Raw genomic sequence first — 26,302 nt, forward strand, 5'->3', positions numbered from 1 at the left:
CGTTAAATAATAAAAATGAACATATAAAAAACAAAAACACTGATTATTGTAATTGTAAACAAAAAATAGATTGCCCTCTAAATGGAAAATGCCTTCCGAAAAATCTAATTTACAAGTGCATTGTTTCCTCACAAAATAACCCTGATAAACAATATATTGGCTTTACCGAAGGGAATGGAAAAAACGTTATGCCAACCACAAACAATCGTTTAAACACAAAAAATATTCAAAAGAGACTATGCTGTCAAAATATATTTGGAATTTAAAAGAAAAAAAGAAAAATTTTAATTTACAATGGTCTATTCTAAAATCTGCCCCTGCCTATAATAACATTTTCAAAATATGTATGCTATGTTTGCAAGAAAAATTTGAAATAATTACTCATTTAAATCAGGAAAATTTATTAAATAAAAAATCTGAAATAATTTCTAAATGTGGGCACGAAAATAAATACCTCTTAAAAAATTATAAAAACAAATGACCAAATTAAACTATCCCCATTCCAAAGAAATTTATTTAATAATTACTTTCTGTAACTTTCCGTTAAGCAAAAAAAATATAGTAATTAAAATTTTTTGAGATTTAGTAACTCTTCCTGATGATCCAGCAATGGTGAAACTTCAAGTTGAAGAAAAAAGTAAAATATATGTAAATATAAATATATACATACATATATAAATATATGTATATATATAAACATATATATTTATACTTTGCAATGACATCGCAAATGGCGGAAGCGTATATTTAACGTTGAAAAGGAAAAAAAGAGAAAAGGAAAAACGGGAAGAAATTGTTTTAAAAATTAAAAAAGGTAAGTTAAAAATAAAGTAAAATAACAAAAATATTGAAAGTTACAAACAAACTAAAAGATTGAAAAAACATAAAACAAGAAAATAAATTAAAAAAATAAAACGAACAAATAGATCAAAAAAATAAAACAAAAACAATCAATTAAGATCTTAAAAGCAAAATGTTCGAAAAAATAACAAAAAACTACTTAAAACAAAAATTATTCACTACAAATTTTCTGCCCTTTTCTGTATCCGCCAAGAGTAACGAATATAATTTATTTTATTTTGATGAAGTTCTTGTATTTGCCTTTCCGTTATGTAATTTACGTTTTCGTTTTGTAGTTTTTGTGTTTTGCCTTTTCGTTTGCGTAAGGTTTGTTATTATTCGTCCTGTTGATGCTAATGGTTTTTATTATTGTTATTAATTAAGTGTTTTCATATTTATTTGTCATTTTATTTAATTTATTATAGCTTAATCATTATTTTTTTATAATTAATTTAATTTACACTTGCTTTCATTTATTAATATTACTGTTGAATTTTTTTGTTTGTTTGTTTATTTTATTTAGGTGTCACTCCAATGACTAGTTTTTAACTATATAAGTGACACCTAATCTAATTTTGTAAAATTATAAAAATTTGTAATTTTCAGTTTTTGGTTAAATAATGGATATAAATGGATATAATATATATGTATATATATATATATATATATATATATATATATATATATATATATATATATATATATATATATATATATATATATATATATATATATATATATATATTGTAACATATTTGTAAGGTAAGCAGCTAAAAAATTCTAGTTACTGTATGATTAATTAATTGGGCTGTGTGAAAATAACACAACCCAAAGGTTCCTTAGGCAATATACACCTATAGTATCTGGTTGCAAAACATTGAAACTTGGTTCAGTTCCAACATTGAATTTACCTGTGAAATTTCACAAAACATTTACAGCTGAGCGAAGAAAGCTTAAAAAAGTTTATATCAATAAACCGAAAACCAAAAAAGCTGTTTATTACAAGAACTGGAAAGACTTTGTGTCTTATACATCCAAATTAAAGAATAACTGGCAGATTACAATTGATGATAATAAGCAAATTGTTTAGTTTAAAAATTATGAGAAACCATTCTCTTTACCAAAGTGCGAAGTGATTGTAAATGATTCTTTGGAGTTTACATGTTTGGTGTTTGATTGGAAACTTCCAGATGATCATATAATTTACAAAGTTTTTAAACGAAGTATGACAAATGTATTCATACGCAACTTACTGCAAAAAATATCACTGTTTAATGTTTGCAAAGGAATTGAACAAGAAACAATAAATTCCAGTATATTAAATCATGTTATATCTTATGATTACGACCTTGATAAATATCTCCCATGCAATATAAAGAAATGAAAAGACATAAAGATTGAAGGGTTTTGCATGAAGAAAGTGGATGTGTTGTTTGTAAGAAAGTTAAAGTATTAATGAAAAAGCAATTTAAATCTAAAATAAAGATTAATAATACTGCACCCAGAGGCTGCCTTTGGTGGAGAAGGGGGGGGGTCATTCCGGATTTTGCCGGGGCCTCAGGATTTTTAGGGCCTCATAATTTTAAAATTTAAATATATATTTTTTAATAAAATTATTAATATTTTTACATGTCTGTCAAATCTTTTTCTTTGGATTTGCGAACTTTAAACATTTGAACAATTTGAATGAGAAAAGCATACCAATCGGAATAAATATACTATAACTATGGATATACCCGTTTTTCCAAAGTACTTTGGCTTTTTTATTTTCATTTAGTTAGTTCTGTTTTGTTTCTCCATCCTTGTTAAAACTCATCAGACAGTAATTATGACTGGGAGAAAGTTTGAATCTGGTCATAATAAGAGAAAAAGAAAACTCGAGGAAGAAAAATACCTCGCCACTCAGAAGAATTCAATTTTGCGTCACCTAAAGCCCTGAGTGATGCAAATACTCAAGAGATCGCTACTTCTAAAGTTGCACACCGTCCTCATCCTGATGATACCCCTCATCTTAAAGATCCACAACCTCAAGATGATCTTGACAATCTTCCTGCGCTTGAAGATGATCCAGATACACTACCTCATCATCATGGAGAAGACGATCCAGGTCCAATATAGCTTAAAAAAGATGATAATGGGATTTATGGCCCTCAACCCGAAGATGATCAACAGCCCCTCTATGTTCCAGAAAATAATCTTGTCGAAGAAAATATTACGTTTCTATCAACATCACAGTAAGTAGGAAATTATTTTTGTATGAAAACAGAACAGTCCCTGTTATCCGTCACTCGGTTATCCGAAAATAATTTTTTTTCCCTTTTTTTTTTTTTTATTTGTTAATTTACCTTTCCTTTTCATAGTTTCTATTGATGTTTTGCATATTTTTGCCTTGTTTTGCGTTATTTAAATAATATATTTACGCACAATCACATTAAGAACTGTAACCTACTAATGCATATAAATTTTTTCATTCTCCATATCCTTGTCATTCGACAATTTTTTCGACACCCCTTGGTCCCGTATTAGTCGGATAATCGAGACTCTACTGTATAAATCTTTCTTCTTTTATGAAAGATCCAATTTTAATTTCCTTAATTGTTGCATTTCAGAATTGAAGATCCTGCTCTTTGGCCCAAAATCTTAATGAATTCATTTAAAGAAATTCTGGTTCAACAAGGTCCTATAAAACTGAAGGAGGAATAAATTCCAAAAGATGACCATGGACAAAAATTCTCTGTGATGTATTATAAAGGGAATTTTCCAAATGGGGAAACCTATGAAAGAAAATGGTTAGTTTATTCCAAGCATTCAAACAGCATATTTTGTTTTCCTTGCAAATTATTTTCTATCGGAAAAAAGCGCACAAAATTAACTGAAAATAGATATTCTGATTGGAAACATATAACATCAGATCTCAAGGACCATGAAAAGTCCGTAAACCACAAGTAATGCTTCATAAAGTGGATGGATTTGACTGCAAGAATGAAGAAAAATGAGACTGTCAATGAATGCAACTTAAAAAAAATCAAATTAGAAGTGGAGTAATGGCGAAACATTTTGAAGATAATAATTTCAGTTATAAAATTTCTTGCCTCTCACAATTTAGCATTCCAAGGACACACTGATACATTATTTTCTGAAGACAATGGAAATTTTTTGGGCTTGATTGAAATGATTTCAGAATTTGATCCAATACTTCAAGAGCATCTAAGAAAAATTAAATCACACGAAATAAGTGATCACTATCTTGACAAAAACATTCAAAACCAAATTATTCAACTTTTGGGTTCAGAGATAAGGAAGTCTATAATTTTAAATTGTCAGAATGCAAAATATTGTTCAATAATTATGGGTTGCACTATAGACATAACTCACCAAAAACAATTAACCCTAGTTCTTAGATTTTACAACTGCAAGTTATTTGCAGTTGAAGAGCATTTTATTGGATTTGTTGAAGTATATAGGACAACCGGTGAAGTTTTAGCAGAAGTTTTCCTGAAACATTTGACAAAAGCAGGTCTAGATATATTAAATTGTTGATATCAATCATATGATAATGAAGCAAACATGAAAGGGACTCATTCTGGAGTGCAAAAAAGAATAAGATACATTAAACCTAGAGCGTTTTTTGTGCCATGTAGTGCCCACAGTTTGAATTTGATGGTATGTGATGCTGCAAAATCTTCTTCAAAACAGTGTCATTTTTTGGTTTGGTACAAGAAGTTTATAACTTTTTCTCAAGTTCTAATATCAGATGGGCCATTTTAATGAAATCAGTGCAAACTTTGACTTTGAAGCCACTGTCTGATACTCGATGGGACTCTCGAGTGGAAAGCTTAAAAGCCGTATTTGAAATTACTAACAGTTCAGAGTATGATACATCTACCAAATTTCAGGCAAATAATCTTGCCAAATAAGCTTGAGTGTATGGTATGACATTATTTCAAGTAAATTTGGTCAGCAAAAAAATGCAGTCTCCAGACTGCATTTTTTGATCTATCAACAGCACAAACCGAAATTGACCAACTACTCAAGTATTTTAATGAATTTCGTGATAAAGGAATTAAGGATGCCAAACTTTTTGCTATGGAAATTGCAGAAGTATTAGAAGTAAGTCCTCAGTTTGAATCAGTAAACACAGTTCATCCCCGAAAGAAAAAAACTATTTTTTCCTATGTATCTGCAGATGAACCAATTTTAAATCCAGAGACACAGTATGTGGTGGAAGTTTTCAATGTACTCGTAGATCAAGTGCTATCATCTTTAACAAGTCGATTTAATCAACTGAAAGAACTTTCTGAGCTTTTTGGATTCTTATATAAAATTCCAGAAGTCACCCAAAATACTGAAGCACTTAAGAAACATAGCAAGGGTTTAGATGTTGTCTTAACTGAAGATGGACATTCAAATGTGATTTCAATTCAACTATTTGATGAAATCAAAGCAATATGCAGTATGGTTCCAGGAAAATTGCTCCCTAAGGCACTGATCAAGTTTATTTTAGAAAATCACTACGAACAATCTTTTCCAAATTTAGTTATAGCATTGTGAATTTTATTGACATTGTCACTCACTGTTGCCTCCGCAGAAAGAAGTTTCTTAAAACTTAAATTAATTAAAACCTACTTAAAGTCAAATATGCCACAATGCAGACTTACAGGCTTAGCTGAGATATCAATTGAAGTTGGCGAGTTAAAGAACATAGATATTAGTGCATTAGTTGAAACATTTGCTAATATTAAAGCTCGAAAAGTCAAGTTTCAATGAAGTCATGACTATAATAATAATTTAATAAAAATAATTTAAAATTTTTTTTTTTCATTTCAGGGGGGCTTCACATTTTGATTTTGCCCAGGGCCTTCAAAGTTCAAAGGCAGCCTCTGACTGCAGCAAAGTTAAAAGCTCCTCTAATAAAAACATCAAAGAACAGAACTGTTCTTGCATTACAACAAAAACGAGTTAAAACCAAAGAATTAAAAGAAAAAATTAATCGGATGAGAAAAGAAATTAATTCAAAGAGTGTGGAACTAAACAAAGACTTTACTAATGATATAATCACATTATGGATTCCAACAACCAGAATATGACTCCATTAATGAAATTATTCTGGGAAGAGCAAAAAAAAGCTTTTACTAATCAGAAAAGTTTAAAGTATCATCCTATGATTATCAGATTCTGCTTATCCCTTTCCATGAAATCAGCATCTGCATATGATGAACTTAGGAATTCTATGATACTCACTCTGCCGAGTCGCAGGACTCTTAGTGATTATAAAAATGCAATACGTCCATCTGTGGGGTTTAATCCTAATGTAATTGAAGAACTCAAAATGATAACTGAAAACTTAAATGATGTTCAAAGATTTATAGTACTCTCTTTTGATGAAATCAAAATTAGTGAAAATTTAGTGTATGACAAGCACTCAAATGATTTGCTGATCTTGGAGATTCGCTTCTAAATTCTAGCACTTTCAAAGACACTGATGACCTTGCTTTCTATTGCTTAGTTTATTATGTTAGAGGTGTTGCTTCCGATTTAAAGTTTGCTTTGGCATATTTTCTACTGAAGGTGTTACTGCGAGTCAAATTATGTCTACTTTTTGGAAAGTAGTGTCTGTGTTAGAATTAGAGTGTGCTCTTAAAGTAATAGCTGCTGTGTCTGATGGTGCTTCTCCAAATCGATTGTTCTACAAAGTACACAAAGGTTTGGATAACATTGAATCGTTTGCTGTGTACCGTTCAAAAAATATATTTGCAGACCATTACATATATTTTTTTTCTGATGCACCACATCTTATAAAAACATTTAGAAATTCGTTACATCACTCTGGAGATAGTAAAAATCACTCACGTAATTTATGGAATGAACAAAAAGTTATATGGAGTTATTTTGTGAAACTAGTTAATGATGATATTTTCAGCGATTTAAAGTTGCTGCATAAATTTACCTTAGAACATGTTCAATTAAATTCTTTTTCTATCATGAATGTTCGCTTAGCAGCTCAAATTCTTAGCCAAAGCGTATCAAATGTCTTAAGCTTAAAGTATCCACCAGAAACCCATGTAACAGCACAAATATGTGAATTAATGGATAAATTTTTCGATCGTACAATTACTCGTCAGCAAACGGAAGGCATTTTGAAAAGAAAAGAACTTTTGTTGCCAACCCAAGTATTAACGACGCTCGCCTTGATTGGCTTTGACACTTTTTTAAAATACTTCGAAACTTGGTAAGAAAATATAAAAAATAGAACTGGGCACTTTCATCGGGGTGAACGTGAAAAAATGATTATTTCGTTACAAACATATGAAGGTCTCCATATAACTGTGAATTCAATAATTGAAGCTACCAAGTTTTTATTAACTAGTGGAATGCCTTTTGTATTGACTGAACGTTTTACCCAAGATGTCCTGGAGGAATACTTCGGGAGGCATGGCAGCCTTGGTCGACAAAATGACAACCCTACACTCATTCAGTTGGGAATCAATCAATCGATCTGTAGCACTTGTTACTGGTAATACTACAGGAGCTTATATACAAAAGCGTAAAGTATCTCGGAGAATCACTTCTGATGAACCATTAGGAAAAAAGTATAAGAATAAGAAAAAAAAAGCAAGAGAATCTGAGAACATATGAAAATAATTAGCGATATTTTAAGATACATAATTTTTATTAATAAAACTAAACACATAACAAGTGACATATACAACTTTAAAACATCCTCGTTACTCTTTGAATTATTTTTAAGCTTTTTACGAAGTCCACCCTCATTATTTTTTTGTTTAAATTTTAATTTATTTTAATTTATTAAATTTTAATTTAATTTAATTTAAAGACAGAACCACCAAACGGTGGTTCTGTCTTTAGCCAAAGAAAATGCTCGCACTCGAAAGTAAAGTTTAATCATATTTTCTAAAAGGATTTTACAAACATCATTATCAATATCAACTCCACATCCTGTCAAGATAAAGTTATAAAAGCTCACTACTTCTGCATCTTTTAGTAGTTCCGCAGTCATTCTGTTAATGTTAAGTTCTTGCAAATGTTTAATATTTGTTTTATTTCGAAATTGAATTTCAGCTTTCGAAAAAATTTCACGCTGGCATTCATTATTAACAGCTATAAGTCCGCCACGAATCTGTGCCTCAATCAATTCCTGATCTGTAGAATTATTGCTAATAGTGTTGTTTAATATTTTTATTATATTTTGATTTCCTTCGGATTTATAATTTCGGCTGTTTTAAGATTTTTTTATAAACTTTTTGACTACATACCCAGCTAGATATTGCAAAACGCCAATTTCATCATTTGTTATATTTTTTATTTGTTTTGCTTCATTGTTGGGCATTCTTTTGAAGTATGCAAGCATCTTGTCAGCCAGTTGTGTTGCTAAAAGTGTACTATTGGGTTTTCGTAATTCAGGAAAGTAAACGTCTGCTTCAGTTACTATTATATTGTAAAACCTGGAACAATAATTTTCTGCATTGTTTGTATTTATCAAAACGTCATAAATCTTTTTTACATCTGCATAAAGTGCTTCCGTTAGTATGAAGTTATAACACTTGAAACATTCTCGTCGATTTAAGTTGTAACAATTATCTTCAGATAGATTTTTTTGTGACTCTAGAACTAAATCACTTAGTATTGTGCTATTCATTGTATTTCTACTTGTATCAAAGATCTCTTTTAGTTGTAAATGTTTACAGTTTTAGTGACGGGTAAGTCCCCTTTTGATTTACAAATTTTTTTTTTTTTTTTGTAGTTATTTTAGGTGCTCCCAGAAGTCCTTACGGTCTTATCACAGAGCACCGCGGGAGAGCATTTAACAGGAAGTTCACGCCTCCTTACGTACCAATGTCGCTTGTTGGGCTAGAGCTGGCGTCGAACCTAGAACCTCTGGGTTCTGAGCCAAACTCTAACCACTGCGCCACGGTAGCTCAAATTTTCCCACAGTCATCGCACTTAAAACTGCCTGGTATTGACTCCTATGAGAAAAGAAACCTATAGTCATGTATTAGTTACAAAGTCTATTTTTTTAATTAAATATATTTCTTGCGTAAATATTCTTACCTCTGCAACATCTACAATGTTTTTAATAATAAATTCTTCATCTAAAAGACCTTCATCATGAATATCTATCAATAAATCTGCAGAACCCTGTGTTTAAAACTCGTTACTTTACGCCATGATATAAATGTTTTGCACATTCTTTGGTCAAGCGATTAAAAAGCATTTTATTTCAATATGCGCAGCCTAACAATAGACTTCCAGACCATAGTTATATTTTATTGACGATGCTTTAAATGATCATTTTGGATATACGTTGCAATCCCTCCTCTCTTTTTGCTTGCTTTTTTTTTAAATTATATTAGTTTATAATTTGGAATTTGAAAATTTGAGTTTGTTTGAAATGATTCATCAGAACACCACGTTTCGGTTATGCAAATCATTTTGAATGAATAATTGCAATCAATTAGAAAGTGTTTTAGTTTGTCGAAATTTTTATTCATACTGCTTATATTTATGTGAAATTTTAAACTTTATAAGTTTCTGTTTCAAATATTTTAAATTTAAATTATATCCGTGAAAAATTTGCGCTACAGAGTCGTAAAACACGTGCAGTAAAATATTATTCGTTTCGAAGATATTGAAACGCAGCGTTTCAAAATCCTTTGTTTTGTTTGTTACAAAATCAGTAGCGACGAAAAATAACAAAAATAAAAATTAGGCTTAAAACATACCAACGGAGCACAATGCACTATAGCTACGGAGCACAATGCACTGTAGTTATTTCTGAATGCGCGAAGACGAGTTTTTAAATTCTCAACAGAAAATTTTATCATATTTAATGAAGGCATTCTTTCCTTCCTGGCGCATTCTTTTAAGTTTTTCCCATAGTTTTTCCGATGTTCGATTGTTTCCTTTGATAATTTATATCTTCATTGATATAAATTCCTATATCTATTATATATAATGCCACCAAGTATTCATAAAATATTGATACATAGTTGTAGGGCCGCCAAGAGGGGAGGGGGGTGAAAAGGACAGTTTGTCCCGGGCGGCAGGTATCCAAGAGCGCCAAATAAAAAAGGAGGTACCTTTGGAAAAAAAAAAGAAGGTCCTTTATCTATATTACAGGAAAATTTTGCCAATAAGCGCGCCAATCAGGGATTCTGTCATTGATGGCGTAACGGCTCTTGGTGGCCCTGCATAGTTGCTACATTTTAAAGCAACTTGATGTACCTATAGCTCAATATTCTGAGGAAGCCCTAGAAAGCCTCAATAAAATGATTTGAAATGCAAGGTTGCATTTTGAATCAGTACACAGCAACAATATCAAGACATTATACTATAAGAGATCAGATCCACTATCTTTTGGTTAAATCGGATCTTAAAATATCAAGTATTTTGTTAAAAAGCAAAGGGAGTATCATGGGAAGGCATTGCCAACAGATGTACTGAATTTTTTAAATATCTTTAAATCTAAAAAAACCTGATTTTTACCTTTCTTTTTTTCTCTTAAAATAAAAGTTTCATGTGCGTTTGCAAACGTGCGCGTTTGACTCGCAGAATTACGCTTTCGTGTGTGAAATTATTTAATACTAATAAATTTTGGTACTTACAACATAAATTTTTAAAAATATAAATAATAGTTACAGTTTTTAAAGTTCTCTAACGCGCGTTTAAATGCGTACATGCGTGTGTATAATACCCGTAGTATTTATTGAGAAAATCTATAATAATTGAGAAAAAAAATATAGTATACAATTCTTTAATAATCATTTAAATAAATACATTTATTACATTTTTTTTTTCTAAATATTTCTTAAAACTTATTTAGCAAGAATACTCGGAGCATTTGGAGTTGTTGGTGTTTTTGCTTGCGATAGTGATATTCGAAGTTGAATCACTTTGTTATAAATTAGACCACCAAGGTAACCGAACTCCGCCATATATTGATGTTGTAAATCAGGGGGTGAGCGTGTTTTGACAATAGCTATGGATGCATGCTTAACTAGAAGTGCTTGCAAATGTTCTGCTGCATCTTTTTCTGATGGATTCTCTATTGCTTCCAGAATTAAATCACTTTCATTTTTCAGACGTGGAATAACTATAACTTTTATAGCCTATAAAAAAATTAAATTGAGCAAAAAAATCTTTTATAACAAAATTTTATGCATTTACATATTTACAAGCAATATTCACATTCCACTTTGTATTTATCACTTTGAGAGTATATATATATATATATATATATATATATATATATATATATATATATATATATATATATATATATATATATATATATATATATATATATATATATATATATATATATATATATATATATATATATATATATATATATATATATATATATATATATATATATATATATATATATATATATATATATATATATATATATATATATATATATATATATATATATATATATATATATATATATATATATATATATATAGTACTGTGAATAAGTTTTAGACCACTTACATTTTTTCAAAAAATCCAGGAGAATTCTTCTCTAATATTTAAGTTTGCAGTTCTAAATTATAAACTTATTAAAACGCATGTATTTCACATAAAATATGGAACAATTACAAACTTTTTAATGTCAAACTTTATAAAAAAACTCTTAATATTTACTATGTCCTCCTTTTGCCTCAATCCCAGCCAATATTCGCTGGGGAATAGATACATGCAAGTTAGTTATAAAATCCAGGGGTATGATGTGTCATTCTCTGTGAAGTACTTCAAAACATTCTTCAGCATTTCGGGGAGCATGTTCAACCTTCTTCTGTCCAGGTAATCCCAAATATGCTCAATTATATTCAAAACTGGACTCTGGGGAGGCCAGGTCATCAATTCCAGTACTACTTCCTCTGTCATTTCATTTAAATAATTTTAAACTTGTAAAGAGCCTCCTCTGTGTTTAATAGTAGGGTTAAAACACTCAGGCTGATAAGCTTCTTCAATTCTTCTTCAAATATATTGGCGTCCTTTCGTTTCAAAAATTTCGAATTTAGACTCATCTGTGTACAGAACCCGATTAAACATTTCCTGGGCCGACTCTTTGTGTTGTTTTGCATATTTAAGTCGTTTTTCTTTATAACCACACCGTAATTATGGTTTTCGAATTGCAACACACCCTCTTAATCCCAATTTAAGTAGGTGCCGTCGAATAAAAGAAGAGCTGACATTTTCCCCAGTTTCTGTGTTAATGTCTTTTGCCAGCTCAGTTGATGCTTTTTCGTATTTCTTAAACGTAAGGTTTTTAAATATTTATTGTCATCTTTTGTTAGCTTAGGAGGTCTACCACTTATATCTTCAAGGGAGCCAGTTTCTCTGATTTCTGTAACAGCATTCTTCGAATATCCTGTTTTGAATGTAGTTGTTATGACACATCGTTTTAATAAATAAACAAACAAATCCCTCATGTTTCCTCATCAATTTTGTTTATTTATTCAAAAAAATATATTCTTTCAACTTTTCTTATATATTATTAAGCTTAAGTACGCTTTTAAAAAATTATGTAGGAAAAAAATTGTAAATATGTCTAATTATACAAGTGGTCTAAAACCTATTCACAGTACTGTATATGTATATATATATATATATATATATATATATATATATATATATATATATATATATATATATATATATTAATACAAATTCACTCCCAAGGATATGTTATTTGGTTATGATTATTTACTTTGAGATGCAGTTTAGGTTATGTGTTGATGTCTTAATTCTTGTACAAATCATCGTAATTCCTAAAGCAAAAGTTAAAATTGTGCATTTTATACTTTTTATTGGTGGGCCTTTGCAGACTTGTATTTGCAGTTAATCAGTTAATTTTACAATGCCACTAATACCATCACATGGTGACTTACCACGACTTGTAGCAAAACACGTCCACTCTGGCATGTTTTCTATTTATGGTACGGTAAAATCTTAATTATAATACGCACTCGTGTATAATATGCAATTTGCAAAATTTCTACGAAAAATTAAAATTCGACTATAATACGCACCTATTATTTATCAATATTTTATTTAAAAATTGTTAAAATAATTTTAATCCAATAAGTTTCTTAAAATTCCAAATAATTATTTGAAATCAGAAAAATTACTCAGCAAACCAAAACTTAACGCAGAAATTAAATATTCATTGTAAAAATGAGCCTTTTTCTAAACAAAAATATTTTTTTTGAATATTGTGTATAATTTACAGTTAAAGTAAATTTAATGCATATTATTTTTTTTTTAAATAAATTACTAAAAAATTTTAAATTTCAAAATGCAGCCTATCCCAAGGGCGTGTTTTTTTTATGTATCAAATATGGGTGAATTACGGAGTAAAGATGTGAGCAGCTGTGTTATATAATTATTATAATAATATTATAATAATAAAGTGCGTATTATAATATTTCTTTAAACATGCGGGTGAATTACGGAGTAAAGATGTGAGCAGCTGTGCTATATGTTTGTTCAGTGTTTAAAAACAACTATTTTTTTGATCTCGAGTATAATTTGCACCCACATTTTTTTGAAATAAAATGTGAAAAAAAAGTGCATATTATAATCAAGATTTTACGGTATTCAAAATATTTAATCTAACCATCAAATTAACATCAATACAGATAATATATGAGAAAATAAGTGGAGTATGGTCCTCATACCCCAGGCCATGGATCCTCTGGTTGTCTGCCCTAGAAACAATTTTAACACACTTTCATCAGGACTACACAAATGGTGAAAGTTTTAGAGCTCCAGTTTGCCCGGAAGGAAGTGAAAAATTTAACACAAAACTCCGCTACAAAATGTGGGACACATTATAACCCCACCCATGATATCTTGGGGGCTGGAAAAAATTTTAACATGTACGCTCATTGGCACTACAGAAATATCAAAGTTTCAAAGATCCAGCTAGTTTAGAAGGAAGTGAATTATCGATTGCAATATTCTGGTAAAAAAAGTGGGACCATGCCCTGTTAACAATATATGGAAATCCATTTACTTGCAGATCAAAATGCTTATATTTTCTGAAAGATCAATGAATATAGTAATATTAATAATATGTAATAATTATGAAATATCAATGATATGTAGTAATTTTTTTTTGATATCATCAAGACCACATTTTTGAGCATTAAAAACAGGTATATAAAAAATTGACTCAATTTATTTAAATTGATAATTACAGGTACTTAACAATAACTTTTTACATTACTGATTATTTTACTGGATTCATTGCCTCTGAAAATAGCCAGACACAAATTTTTAAGTAAAAAGATCTTCTAAAAAGGAATTCTCACTATAAAAAATGTAGCCCTTAACTCAATGTTGGTTGAAAGAACGACACGAGAAGACTAGACACAATTAATATAATAATTTCTTATAATAATTATTATAAAATTTCTCATAATCTCTATCTTATAATAAATAAGAAGACAAGATATTACAATATCTATAATATAATATAATATTATATGTAATATAATACAGTATAATAATTTATTATGCGTGTACAGAACTAGTTTGGCTTTCAAATAAAAAAAAAACACTGCAGGATTAAACTGAGGAGAATATTTTGCAACAATAATAAATTTGAAAAATCAATACCAACACATGCTGTTCTCCAATACAGTAATAACTTTAATATTTTATTTTAATAACTTTATAATATTTATATATATAAGATATTTTTCTTGTAAAAATAAGGTTGGAAATAGGGTGACCATATTTTTAAAAGACAAAACTGGGAAGCAAAAATAGAAATGGTAAGACAATGGGGAAGATGAGACAAATTTCTTCAACCCACTCTGGAGATAGTTATAATAGTTGCCCTTAATTACTATTAAGAATTTATTTTATAGTTTTGTTTGCAAAGTTAAGCACATCTGTTTTTCGGAATGTTTGATTTTTTGATAAAAAATAACTAGTTTTATTACGACTTAGTAAAGCTTAAAGTAAAAGTTAGTAAACTTATATTATATAATATATATGTATATTTTTCAGTTAGTAAACTTATATTATGTAATATATATACGCATATTTTTCAACACTTTTATTAGCAGAGGTTGGTGCTTTTAGTCTTGATAAATACTTAGAAGTACCAGTTTTGTGCTCATTATTTTTAGAAAAAAAAACTTCTTTAATTTAAAGTTATTCATTAATCAAAAAAGTAAAGTTAACTTAGTATGATTTGTAAGGTAAAAATACCATTTCCTATAAAGACCATGTTTTAACGCATGGTCTTTATAGGAAAAGATGAGATCATTCATAACACAGTTTTTAAAATTTATAAACAAGCATAATTTTTTTTTTTTGACATCTTTACTTCCAACAAGGCTGCAAGCAACCACTATTAGAGTTGGAAGTTACTGGAAGAGAAAAGATGACATTTATAGAGCAAGATAACGATTGCCAGTCAACTTAAAAGGTTGCAAATTATATGAATCAGGGAAACAAGATGAAGGAAACAAATTCCAATAAACTGATGTTCAAAGAAAAAAAATAGAAAAAAAATCCTGAGTAAGAAAGTGGCAAGCACGATAGAGAGATGCAACCTTAGCAGATGCTAATTTTGCAAAGGATTTGATATATGGTTTCCAAGAAAAATCAGAAGTAGGAGTTAATTCTAGAAGATGAAGGGTAGATGACTCATCTAGTACATTACTGTTCATAAATATAAGAAGATCTAGCTTATTGCAATAACGATTAGCTGAGTTTTATCTGAGTTAAAAATCACCAGCCACTGAGAGCCCCATGCTTTAGCAAAAGTGAGATCTTTTTCAAGCCCAAATACCCCCACCAACCAATCAGAGAGTGTTGGCTTCTTATCAAGAAAAGAATATATGGTAGTATCATCAACAAACAATGGCACTTTAGATGTGAGAATTTCTGGAAGATTGTTGGAAGGCCAAGGATAGAACCTTAAGGAAACCCTGAAGTTACAGGATATGAAGAAGAGTGCTGTCCATCCAGGACAACTTTTATACTACTATTGGTAAGAACAGATTCAATAATCTTAAATGTTACCAAATACACCATAAAAAGAGAGCTTATGGGGAAGATCAGCATGTCAAAGTTTATTAAAGACTTTAGAAATGTCAAAAGCAATTGCCTTAACCTCTGCATATCTATCTAATGCACAATATATTGAAAGAAAACGCCATACAGATAATTTTTTTAAATTATACTTTTGTACGGGAACTTTTTCCGCACCCTGTATATACAACAGCTTAGGAGAACACTTCTGCAAAACTATAACAGATATGTTGCATGGATCACAAGCTGTAGAAGAGCCTAAGCAGGAAATTATTTTGGATGCAGAAGCTGGAGTGATACAAATGTCAGGAAATGGATTAATCTGTTTGTCAGCTATAACAGGTAGAATGCAATTAGTGGAATCAAGAGATGATTTTGATGCGAAGTTATTAGCAAACAAATCAGCCTTGTCTTTAGACGAGGTGATAAAATCTGAACCATACAAGAGAGGTTGAATAAGAGATTAGCCCTTATTATAGATACTGTTAAAGATTCTCCTGAAGTCACAAGAGCCTAATTTTTGAAATGAAATAGATTTCGTGACCTTAGAATACCAGGGTTTAGCGTTAGACAAAACTTTTTTACCATGGTTTCTAGCAATAGTAAATAGGCGTATGTTTTTCTGGAGAAGTATTTTGCTGATAGATATGCAAGTAATGGTTTCCATCGGAAACAGCAGCAGCATAATGAAAGGAAAACCAGGGAGAAGAGTGAGACTTGACTTGGAATTATTGAGAGGGAATAAAAGATACCATGCAAAATCCCAGTCAGTTTCAAGGTAGTTGTAAGAGGTACAATGATAGGGGGACTGCGATGATGAAGAAGAATGAGATAATAGTTTTAGAGAGATCAAATTGTGATCAGAAGCACCTAAGGGTGAATATGGAGAAACAGAGCACTGGCTAAGATCAGAAACAAGACATAAGTTGAGTAGAGAAAGTAAATGATTCGGATTGTCTGGAAAAGTAAATGATTTGGATTGTCTAAAAAGCGAGTTGGAAAGTTGACTGTTTGAGTTAAAGATTGAGAAAGGTAAAAGTTATGAACCTTAAAGCTTTGTGAGCCTTAAGGCTTAAAAACGTTCGACACTTGAGCTGAGCCATTCAGTGTGATGAGTATTAAAGCCACCAACAATAAAGATATCCACTAAAGGATGAAGAGACAGGGCTTGGTCAATTTGATCAGAAATAATATTGAAAAGAGTGCAGTCTTGAGATGAAGGAGAGCAATATAAAACAAAGTGAAAAGCGATAGATTGAAGTGATGCTAAACAAAAGCACATAAAAGAATAGCCTGTGGATTCAAATCTAGTTTCATGACAAATGGGTGACCTTTTACGAATGTAAATGCCCAGGCCAAGCATGAGGCTATTGGAGTATTTACGAATTAAAGGAAGATACCATCAACACTAAGATCAGAAGATGAGACAGCTGAACTCAAATTAGTCTCACAAAGACCAAGTAGGTCTGGTAAAATATGCAAGACATAAGACTTAATAGAAGAAAAGTTACTTCAAAGAACAAAAATAATAGTGAATGATTGGTTTAGAGATTTTGGTGATGATGATGGTTTTTTGTGTTTTATAGTTTTTGGTACTTTAGTCATTTTTAAATTAGATTTTAGAACTTGACTCAAAGCATAGATAGTACTCAGAACACTGTTTAATAGTCCAAGCAATTGTCTCATTACTACTTATAAACCCTAAGCCATAACAAATGGCTCCAAATGTGGCCTCCTCAATGCACACCAAAAGTACAAACAGGGACACCATCCATGCTCAACATGGTAATTTTAATACTTTGATATATTTTAGCTGTTGATGGAATCAGCCTCTCTAAGAGCTACCACAGAGTTCAGGAAACCTGACTACCAGCCGGCCTCAAAATCATAAAACTGAGTTTTAGAGCTGTACTTTAATTAGGAGATAATAGAATGAGTTGCCTAGTCATATAAACAGAGACACAAGCAAAACCCATGCATTGATTCAAGAAACTCCAGCAATCAACATCTTAAACTGGAAACAATGTATTAAAAATATATCTATGCCAGCCTAATTAATGAGAAGAGGGGTGCTTAAGTCTTTGCCTAGAAGGCTTTCTACAAGACAGTAGCTGGATGTATTTTTATTTATTGTATTTTTTTTGAGACATCATCTCTAGCCTTTACTCAACCAAGAGCCCCAAGGCAGGGGGTGTTTTAAGTCATGTTGGCTTTTCCTAACCTTTGCCTAAGCAAAAGCAACAAGGCAGCAAGACATGAAGCAGGTTGTACTGGGTTATATGTTACCAGTAGCAGGATAACCTGACCTGACAAAAATTTGAAAGAATTACAGGGTGTTAGCCAGCCTGATGGTGCTCCTTATAACACGAAATTACAATTGGTTAAAATTCTTAAAGATTTAAAAAATTACAGTAGAAAAAAAGATTTAAAAGATTTAAAGTGTTTACACATAAAAACAAAATTAGTACGTGTGACAAAGAAATTAGTTTAGTTGATCAACAAAAATGTATTTTTTTATGTTTAAAAAAAGTGTTGTCATTAACAAGAAAGGTTATACTTGTTGTAATACACTGAAAACATCAAATAATCTTTTAAAAAATTTTATGGTTATTATCATGGTTAAAAGTTACAACTGAAAAAAACACTAACTAAAAAGAATTTTAAGTTTGATTTAAAATTAAGAAATATATAGTTTCACATTAATGATCGACAGTTTAAAAATAAATACGAGCTAATTTAAAGTATAAAAAAATATGTATACAAAATAATTAATTACGTATATAAAGTCTTTTTATTAAAAAATTTCTCACTGATTTAGCAAAGTTAAAGTAGAACTTGAAAATGCAATAAAATTCAAAATTTTAAAATTCTATTGCTTAAATTTTTTATAGCCTGGTTTGTAGACAGATTTGTTTTTTACACCGGATTTTTACAGTTACGCTGACCAATACGCTGGCCAAAACAGCTAATGCGTTGGTAAATAAAAGTTAAATAATCATTTTTTGCCATCTTTACTTCTCTTTACTTAATAACTTATAATATTTATTCCTAATTACTGCAAGCTGAGAGCTTTATCTATAAATCTTCTATCCTAAAGAAAATATATACTTAATAACTAAATACGTATCTTCTTTAGTAATGAAAACATAAAGCAAGCAATCTATAAATCTTCTATTCTGAAGAAAATACATACTTAATAATTAACTATGTATCTTTTTTATTAATGAAGATATAAAGATAGAGCTCCAGTGGTAGTATTTAGGAATATAAACTAATTTAGCAAAATAGCATATTATTAAAAAGCACAATATTAGTAAAAATAAATAATACATGTATCATTTTTAAAGATTCGATTAAGAAAATGAATTATTTTTTAAATAATTTTAATGAAATTGATTTCCATGGACTAATAATTCTATGCAATACTTATTTAAGTTATAAATATAAAGTTTAAATATAAAGTTTAAAAAGTATTTTGGAAAAGTTTCATGTAAAATTAGCAAATAAGCATAATTGCTAATTTTATAATATTTTTCTGTTTATCAATTATATTTTCATAAGCACTTTTTTAAAACTTTGTGTTGGTTTTTTTTTTACAGGTGCAAACTGATAGTTTTAGATATTAATATTAAGTAGTTCTAAATATTAGATTATTCTATCCTCTAATATTTTATATATATATAAACTGTCAATCTTTTGTTAAATATTTCAATATCTTTTTTAGTGTAATTTTTTCGTATTGCCTATTTTGTCATTATTAATTAAAAAAAATTGTAATTTATATTTATTACTGAAAAATATTTGTATTAGGTCTAGGAATTAATTCATGCACTTTTTAATTGAAAATTGAAGGTTTATTTCAAAACCTAAATGGATGAATACATTAATGAAAATAGGGTCCATCGCTAGTCACTACTTTTGCCCATCTATCTGGCAATTTACGAATTCCGTGTCGAAAAAATGCTTTATCCTTAGAAGTGATCCAATCAGAGACCCATTTTTCGATATTTTCTGAAGAAGTGAAGCACTGTCCAATCAAATCGTTATTCATGCAACTGAACAAGTAGTAGTCAGAAGGAGCAATGTCCGGAGAATACGGCGGGTGGGGTTACACTTCCCATCCGACATTTTCCAAATAGTTTTTGACAGGTTTTGCGACATGTGGTTGAGCGTTATCATGCTGAAAAATGAGTTTATCATGTCTGTTACCCCAATCTGGTCATTTTATGACCAGAGCTTGCTTCAAATGCATTAATTGTCGTCGATAACGTTTTAAGGCTTTGAGGCGTCTGGAAACTGTTGATTGTTCAACTCCTAACGATTTTGCAAGGTCCTCTTGCGTTTGACAAGAATCCTGATCAAGCAATGCTGCAAATTCTGCATCTTCAAATTTTTTCGGCTGTCCTAGTCGCTCTTGGTCTTCCAAACAAAAATCACCACTTTTAAACTGTGCAAACCACTTCGACACGTTCGCTCAGCTAGAGCATGCTCACCATAAACTTCAACCAAAATACGATGACTTTCAGTAGCACTTTTCTTCATGTTAAAGTAATGAAGAAGAATCCCCCGCAAAAACACTTTATCAGGAACAAAAATCGACATTATCAGTTAAATTAAAAATAGTGTTGTTTATGCTTAAATCAAATGGTTTATAATGAAAATGATGCACAACAGTGATCTTTGCATGCATGCGTGGCTAAACGAAACGCTGAGACAATAAGCTAGTTTTGTAATCCCTTGTCAAACCGCACGAATTAATTCGTAGACCAAATATATAAAATTAAATAAGTTTTTAAACCCAACTGATGATGATTATTAATTAGTTGAAACATATATATATATATATATATATATATATATATATATATATATATATATATATATATATATATATATATATATATATATATATATATATATATATATATATATATATATGTTTCAACTAATTAATAATCATCATCAGTTGGGTTTAAAAACTTATATGTATCAGGGGCTATTCTTGACCCTTTTTGACAGTGTTAAACATATTTGAGCAACATTTGGGCAACCTTTTTTTAATTATTATAACAGCAAATATTGTTTTATTATATATATATGTGGCGATTATATGTAGTAAATATATAAAGATGGATTACATATAAAAGATTATATTTTTTTATTTTTCTATTAGTAGTGTTTTATTAAGGATACAACAACGGCACTGTGAGTAGGATTTGATTTGACTTTAGATGATCCAGACAAATGCAGAAGCATGGGTTAGATGCTTTTCAGCTTCCACACGTTCAAAGAAATTAAAAGATGAGAAAAACGGTAACTACGACATAACAGATTAATTTCTGGCAAAAGCAGGCATTGAAGCAGTTAAAAAGATTTCCTTTATGGTATATCTAGAAGAATTAGAAAATATGATGTTTGATGATATTAAAACTGTTGTTATGTCCCATTTGAGACCTCAAAAATGACTAATTATTGCTGAAAGAGTTTGATTTTAAGCATTAAAACAACAAAACAATGAAAACATTGTATCATATGCACAAAGATTATGCGAAGCTTCACATTTTTGCAACTTTGAAAAATTGGGAAAAGATGGTCAAAATGTGGAAAATGATTTAATTTAAATGAAATTGATTGATGGCCTCTAATCTTCTGATCAGAGAATTAAAGCTCTAGAAATGCTACAGAGTGGAAAGTCACCTAAACTAGGAGCATGTGTTGATTTTATCAGGCAACTTGAACAAATATTGTCTTTTAGTATACAAAGCAACATTGAAAACAACGTAGACCTCCCTTCAGTTAATTATATCAATAAAAATAAAGAAAAAAAAATTTAATGCAAGTATTGTGGCCTTCAACACCTACCTAGGAAGTGCCCAGAATTTGGGAAAAGTTGTAAAAAATGTGGGAAATTTAACCACTTTAAAAATCTATGCAAAGCAAACATTAATTATGAAAGAACAGTAGAGGAAATAGAGAACAATGATGCTAGTGTATATTCCATTAACATGAATGATACTAATGATAACTCAGAGGTTTATGTAAAAATAAATGATTATAATATAAAAATGTAAGTTGATACCGGTAGTCAGGTCATGATCATTCCAAAAAATTTTTGGGAACTGATATCTAAACCTAAATTACAAAAATGTTATCTCTGCCTGAAACAGATATATGGTACAATTATTAAAGTCCTACGCGAATTTGAGGCAACTTTGGAAACTGAATCAAAAATAAATAATGTAATGTGCAAAAAATCATGGTTTAATTGGCATGGATGTATTAAATATCAATGCAACAAAACTAGTTAATAGTATAGAGCCGATTGTTCATGGACGTTTAATTAATTACAAAGCAAATATACTGTTAAAAAATGGCATACAACCAACTTATTTTGAATCTCCGCCTCTTCCTATTCACATTAGACCACTAGTGATAGAATAAAATACTCAAAATAAATCATCCTAATGATAAAAAGAAACTTGAGTAGTTTATAGGATTAGTAAACTTTTATGGCCAACACATTGAAAAATATACTGAAAAATTTTGACCTTTAAATAATTTAAGAAAGGAGTTACATTCGAATGGAGGAAAGAACATCATCATGCATTTGAACCTGTGGTAAAAGTTTAAGACATCAACTAAGATCTAGAATTAACAACTGGTGCCAGTGAAAAAGCTATATCTGGAATACTTACATAAAATGGTCATCCTGTATTGTATCTCTCACAAACTTTATCAGACGCTGAGGCAAGATATTCTAATATTAAGAGAGAAGTGTTAGCTATTGTATGGTCTACTCAAAGAGCAAGGTATTTTTTGTTGGGTAGGAAATTTGAATTGATATCAGATCACAGACCATTAAAATTTATATTTAATTGTAATAAAGAACTGCCTAAAGTGACAAAACATTCCTCATGCTGATGCAATATCAAGATTGTCTTTTCTATCACAAGATAAAGAGAAGGACCAAGAAACCTTTAGACACTTGTTCGAATCAAATATCATGAATCTTAAGCAAATAATAAAAGAAACAGAAAATGATAGAGTATTGATGAATATCAAAACCAGAATTAGCAAAAATAATTGGAGCAGGTGCTCTGTGGCAGAAAGACCTTATAAATCTATTAGGAATAAATTGGCTATTGAAAAGGGAATTGTATGAATGGTGGTCTCATTCATTCCTAGAACAATGAGAAAGATGGTCATCAAATCAGTTCATGATGACATACATTGTGGCACAGTGCAAACTCGATGTAGATTAAAGCTTGGTGGCCTGGCTACTGTCAAGATGTTGAAGAATATGTGAAAAACTGTGAAAAATGCGCCGAGATAAACCTTGGAGTAGAGTGCATATGGATCATGCCTATGTACGGGGTGTTCGACTGTTTTTAATTCTAGTAGATTCTTTTTCTGGATGGCCTGAAGTTATACCGTGAAGCTGCCACAGTGAAGGCAGTACTACAAAGTGTTTTTTCAAGAAATGGTGTTCCAGAGGTTTTGGTATCCGATAATGCTGCAGAATTTCATGATACCATCTTACACTAGTGGCTAAAGAAAATAGGTTGCTTGCCTTATAAGATCCCACCTTACCATCCTCAATCTAATGGAGCAGCTGAAAAAATGGTAGAGACAGTCAAGATGGGTTTAAAAGCTTATTCACCGGATAAAGGTTTATTATGTGGATATTTAAGCAGAATGCGTTTAAGTTACAGAACAATACCTTATGTAAGAAGATCAAGGAGTCCTTCCAAGATGATGGAGAGGCAGTTGAGATCTCCTCTCACTATGAGTTTTGAAAGTGAAACTCCGTTATGGTATTGCCAAAGACCAGGTTCCAAACCTGAACCTGTTTCATTTATCTCTTATGCTGGTCAAAACACTGCAGTCATACTTGGTTTGTTTATTTGGTTGCAATGTGCTAATGTACCTGAAGAGTTATTCCTTGATATAACTGCAGTTATATCAAGGAATAACTTTTCAGGTACATTGCAACCAAATTAACAAACACCTAACTGAGACACTGAGAGTACTGACGCCAAAATTATTTTCCTAAAATAGCCTCAGCAAAAATATATATATACATATATATATACATATATATATACATATATATATACATATATATATATATATATATATATATATATATATATATATATATATATATATATATATATATATATATATATATATATATATATGTATATATATATATGTATATATATATATATATATATACATATATATATATATATATATATATATACATATATATATATATATATACATATATATATATATATATATATATATATATATATATATATATACATATATATATATATATACATATATATATATATATATATATATATATATACATATATATATATATATATATATATATATATATATATATATATATATATATATATATATATATATATATATATATATATATATATATATATATTTATATATATATTAGCAAAAACACTTATCTAATTTTTAATTACTTCAACACTGTGTTTCACCATCAGTAGGTTCATCAGGAAGAATCTACTGATGGTGAAACACAGTGTTGAAGTAATCAAAAATTAGATAAGTGTTTTTACTAATTTATTATTGCTCTGTTCTTTAAGAACATTGAGCACTCAATTTGTAGAATACACTAACATAATTTATACATACATATATATATATATATATATATATATATATATATATATATATATATATATATATATATATATATATATATATATATATATATATATATATATATATATACATACATATATTGTAATTATTGTTATGAAATTTCAAGCTAACCTCTAATCCAATCTCTGCAAGTCCAGCAACAGCACCATAGTGACTGGCAGCAGGAGCTTTATCTAAAAATAAAGTTTTACATAAAGCTTTTGTCACCCTAGATTGAATATTGTTAGTGGGAGTCGTAAAATGTTTGCATATTTGAGCTAATAATCTAGCAGCAAAATCTCTAAGTGCCCAATGATTATCAAAGTCAGGTCGAGGACATAGCTGTTTACTGACAACACAAGTAATAACTGCAGGAATAAGTTCATGTAGATACTTTTCAATGTATAATGTAGAATTTTCCATTAAAGCCTTTATCATTCTTAATAAATAAATAAGAAGAGCTAAATTATGTTGCCCTACATTAACCTTCACACCCTCAGCAATGAAAGTGGTAAAGCGTGGCAGAAGTTGATATAGTCCTGGATCATTTGAAAGGCTATTTAATGCTTCTGTTCTTTTAACCTCATTTGAACCAACACAAGCTTCTGTTATTTCCTTATAAAATAACTGCTGTTCAACTGATAACTCATGAGTAACAAGAGGTTTAAACCTTTTCATTTCTTGTTTTCCAAAATCAAGTTTTTTTGTATCTTCTATTTTTTTCTTATCTTTTGAATCTTTATTTTTTATATCTTTTGATTGTGATTTATTATCATGTGAAAAATCAGTTATGTTTACTTCACAAACAGCAGGGTTTGCAAATGCAGAAGCAACTTCTTGCATTTGCATATCTTTAGAAATAGGTGGCGGATTTTCAGGAATAGCAGGTTGGATTCCATCAATCGCTAACCAGTGTGATTTAATTGTTACTTCAAGAGGTATTTTAGGCAAATTTTGAGATATAATATCTTCCAAATCAACTTCTGTTTCTTCCTTAAAATAAACTTCTCTTCCTCCGCCACTGGCATGACGGAATGGGACAAAATCGGAGGAGCTAAAACCGTATACAGGTTCTACATTTTGAACTTTTAATGAATGATCTATATCACGAGAAGTTAATTTTAGTCTTTTAGATTTGTTCTGAAATTTTACAGCTTCTTGAATTACTTTTTTAACTTTAAACGTTATATTATCAGCTAAATATTGTAGAACATCATCGGGAGGTTTATCATAACTATTTGATTCAACTATAACCTTAATTATCTCACTAGTAAAAGCACTGTCAACAATTTCTTTGGTTTTTTCATCAAAACCTTGTCCTTCAGACATTATCTATAATATTTATTATGGTATTGCTTCAAGGTATGGAATTTAGACTAATTCCTTTCTAGCCGGTAAAACAAGGCATAACTAGGGGTTTACCGGATCGGAAATTTTAAATCCAGCCGGAATTCCAGCCGGAACAAGAATTATATTTACTTAATTTTTAACTTATTTCATTAACTTGACTCTTGTTTCATTTAAATCTATTATGTTGTTTTTATTCGTTTCTTATAACTTTATTTATTGAAATTATTAACCTGCATAGTATTTATATTTACAATTATTTCTTTGTTTCCTATTTTTCCATTAAGGTTATGATTGAAATATTTACTGTTTTAGGCATCCTATACTTTTTAAT

At 29.7% G+C, this 26,302-nt stretch overlaps 2 protein-coding genes across 2 annotated transcripts; one reads left to right on the forward strand and one right to left on the reverse strand.

Annotated features, from left to right (window-relative positions):
• Positions 1-4,011: 4,011 nt before the first annotated feature.
• On the forward strand, positions 4,012-5,391 carry LOC136079449 (uncharacterized). The gene is made up of 2 exons (XM_065795188.1): positions 4,012-4,357; positions 4,802-5,391. Exons 1-2 carry the CDS (start codon positions 4,012-4,014, stop codon positions 5,389-5,391), a joined length of 936 nt encoding a protein of 311 aa, XP_065651260.1.
• A 5,205-nt stretch (positions 5,392-10,596) lies between these two features.
• On the reverse strand, positions 10,597-25,999 carry LOC100197626 (transcription initiation factor TFIID subunit 6). Its single transcript, XM_065796468.1, has 2 exons — positions 24,754-25,999; positions 10,597-10,967 (listed from the first exon to the last, which is right to left on the reverse strand). The coding sequence occupies exons 1-2, from the start codon at positions 25,948-25,950 to the stop codon at positions 10,674-10,676; spliced, it is 1,491 nt and encodes a 496-aa protein (XP_065652540.1). The 5' UTR covers positions 25,951-25,999; the 3' UTR covers positions 10,597-10,673.
• Positions 26,000-26,302: the final 303 nt, after the last annotated feature.

Source organism: Hydra vulgaris, chromosome 04, assembly GCF_038396675.1.
Source record: "Hydra vulgaris chromosome 04, alternate assembly HydraT2T_AEP".
NCBI classification, from domain to species: Eukaryota; Metazoa; Cnidaria; class Hydrozoa; order Anthoathecata; family Hydridae; genus Hydra; species Hydra vulgaris.

Excerpts from the sequence above, each read along its gene's own strand:
- LOC136079449 (XM_065795188.1), top strand. The coding sequence starts at position 4,012 with ATGATTTCAGAATTTGATCCAATACTTCAAGAGCATCTAAGAAAAATT. Across the intron at positions 4,358-4,801 it reads GAAACATTTGACAAAAGCAG|CAAAAAAATGCAGTCTCCAG; the intron begins GTCTAGATATAT and ends AAATTTGGTCAG.
- LOC100197626 (XM_065796468.1), bottom strand. The coding sequence starts at position 25,950 with ATGTCTGAAGGACAAGGTTTTGATGAAAAAACCAAAGAAATTGTTGAC. Across the intron at positions 10,968-24,753 it reads TTGCAGAGATTGGATTAGAG|GCTATAAAAGTTATAGTTAT; the intron begins GTTAGCTTGAAA and ends ATTTTTTTATAG.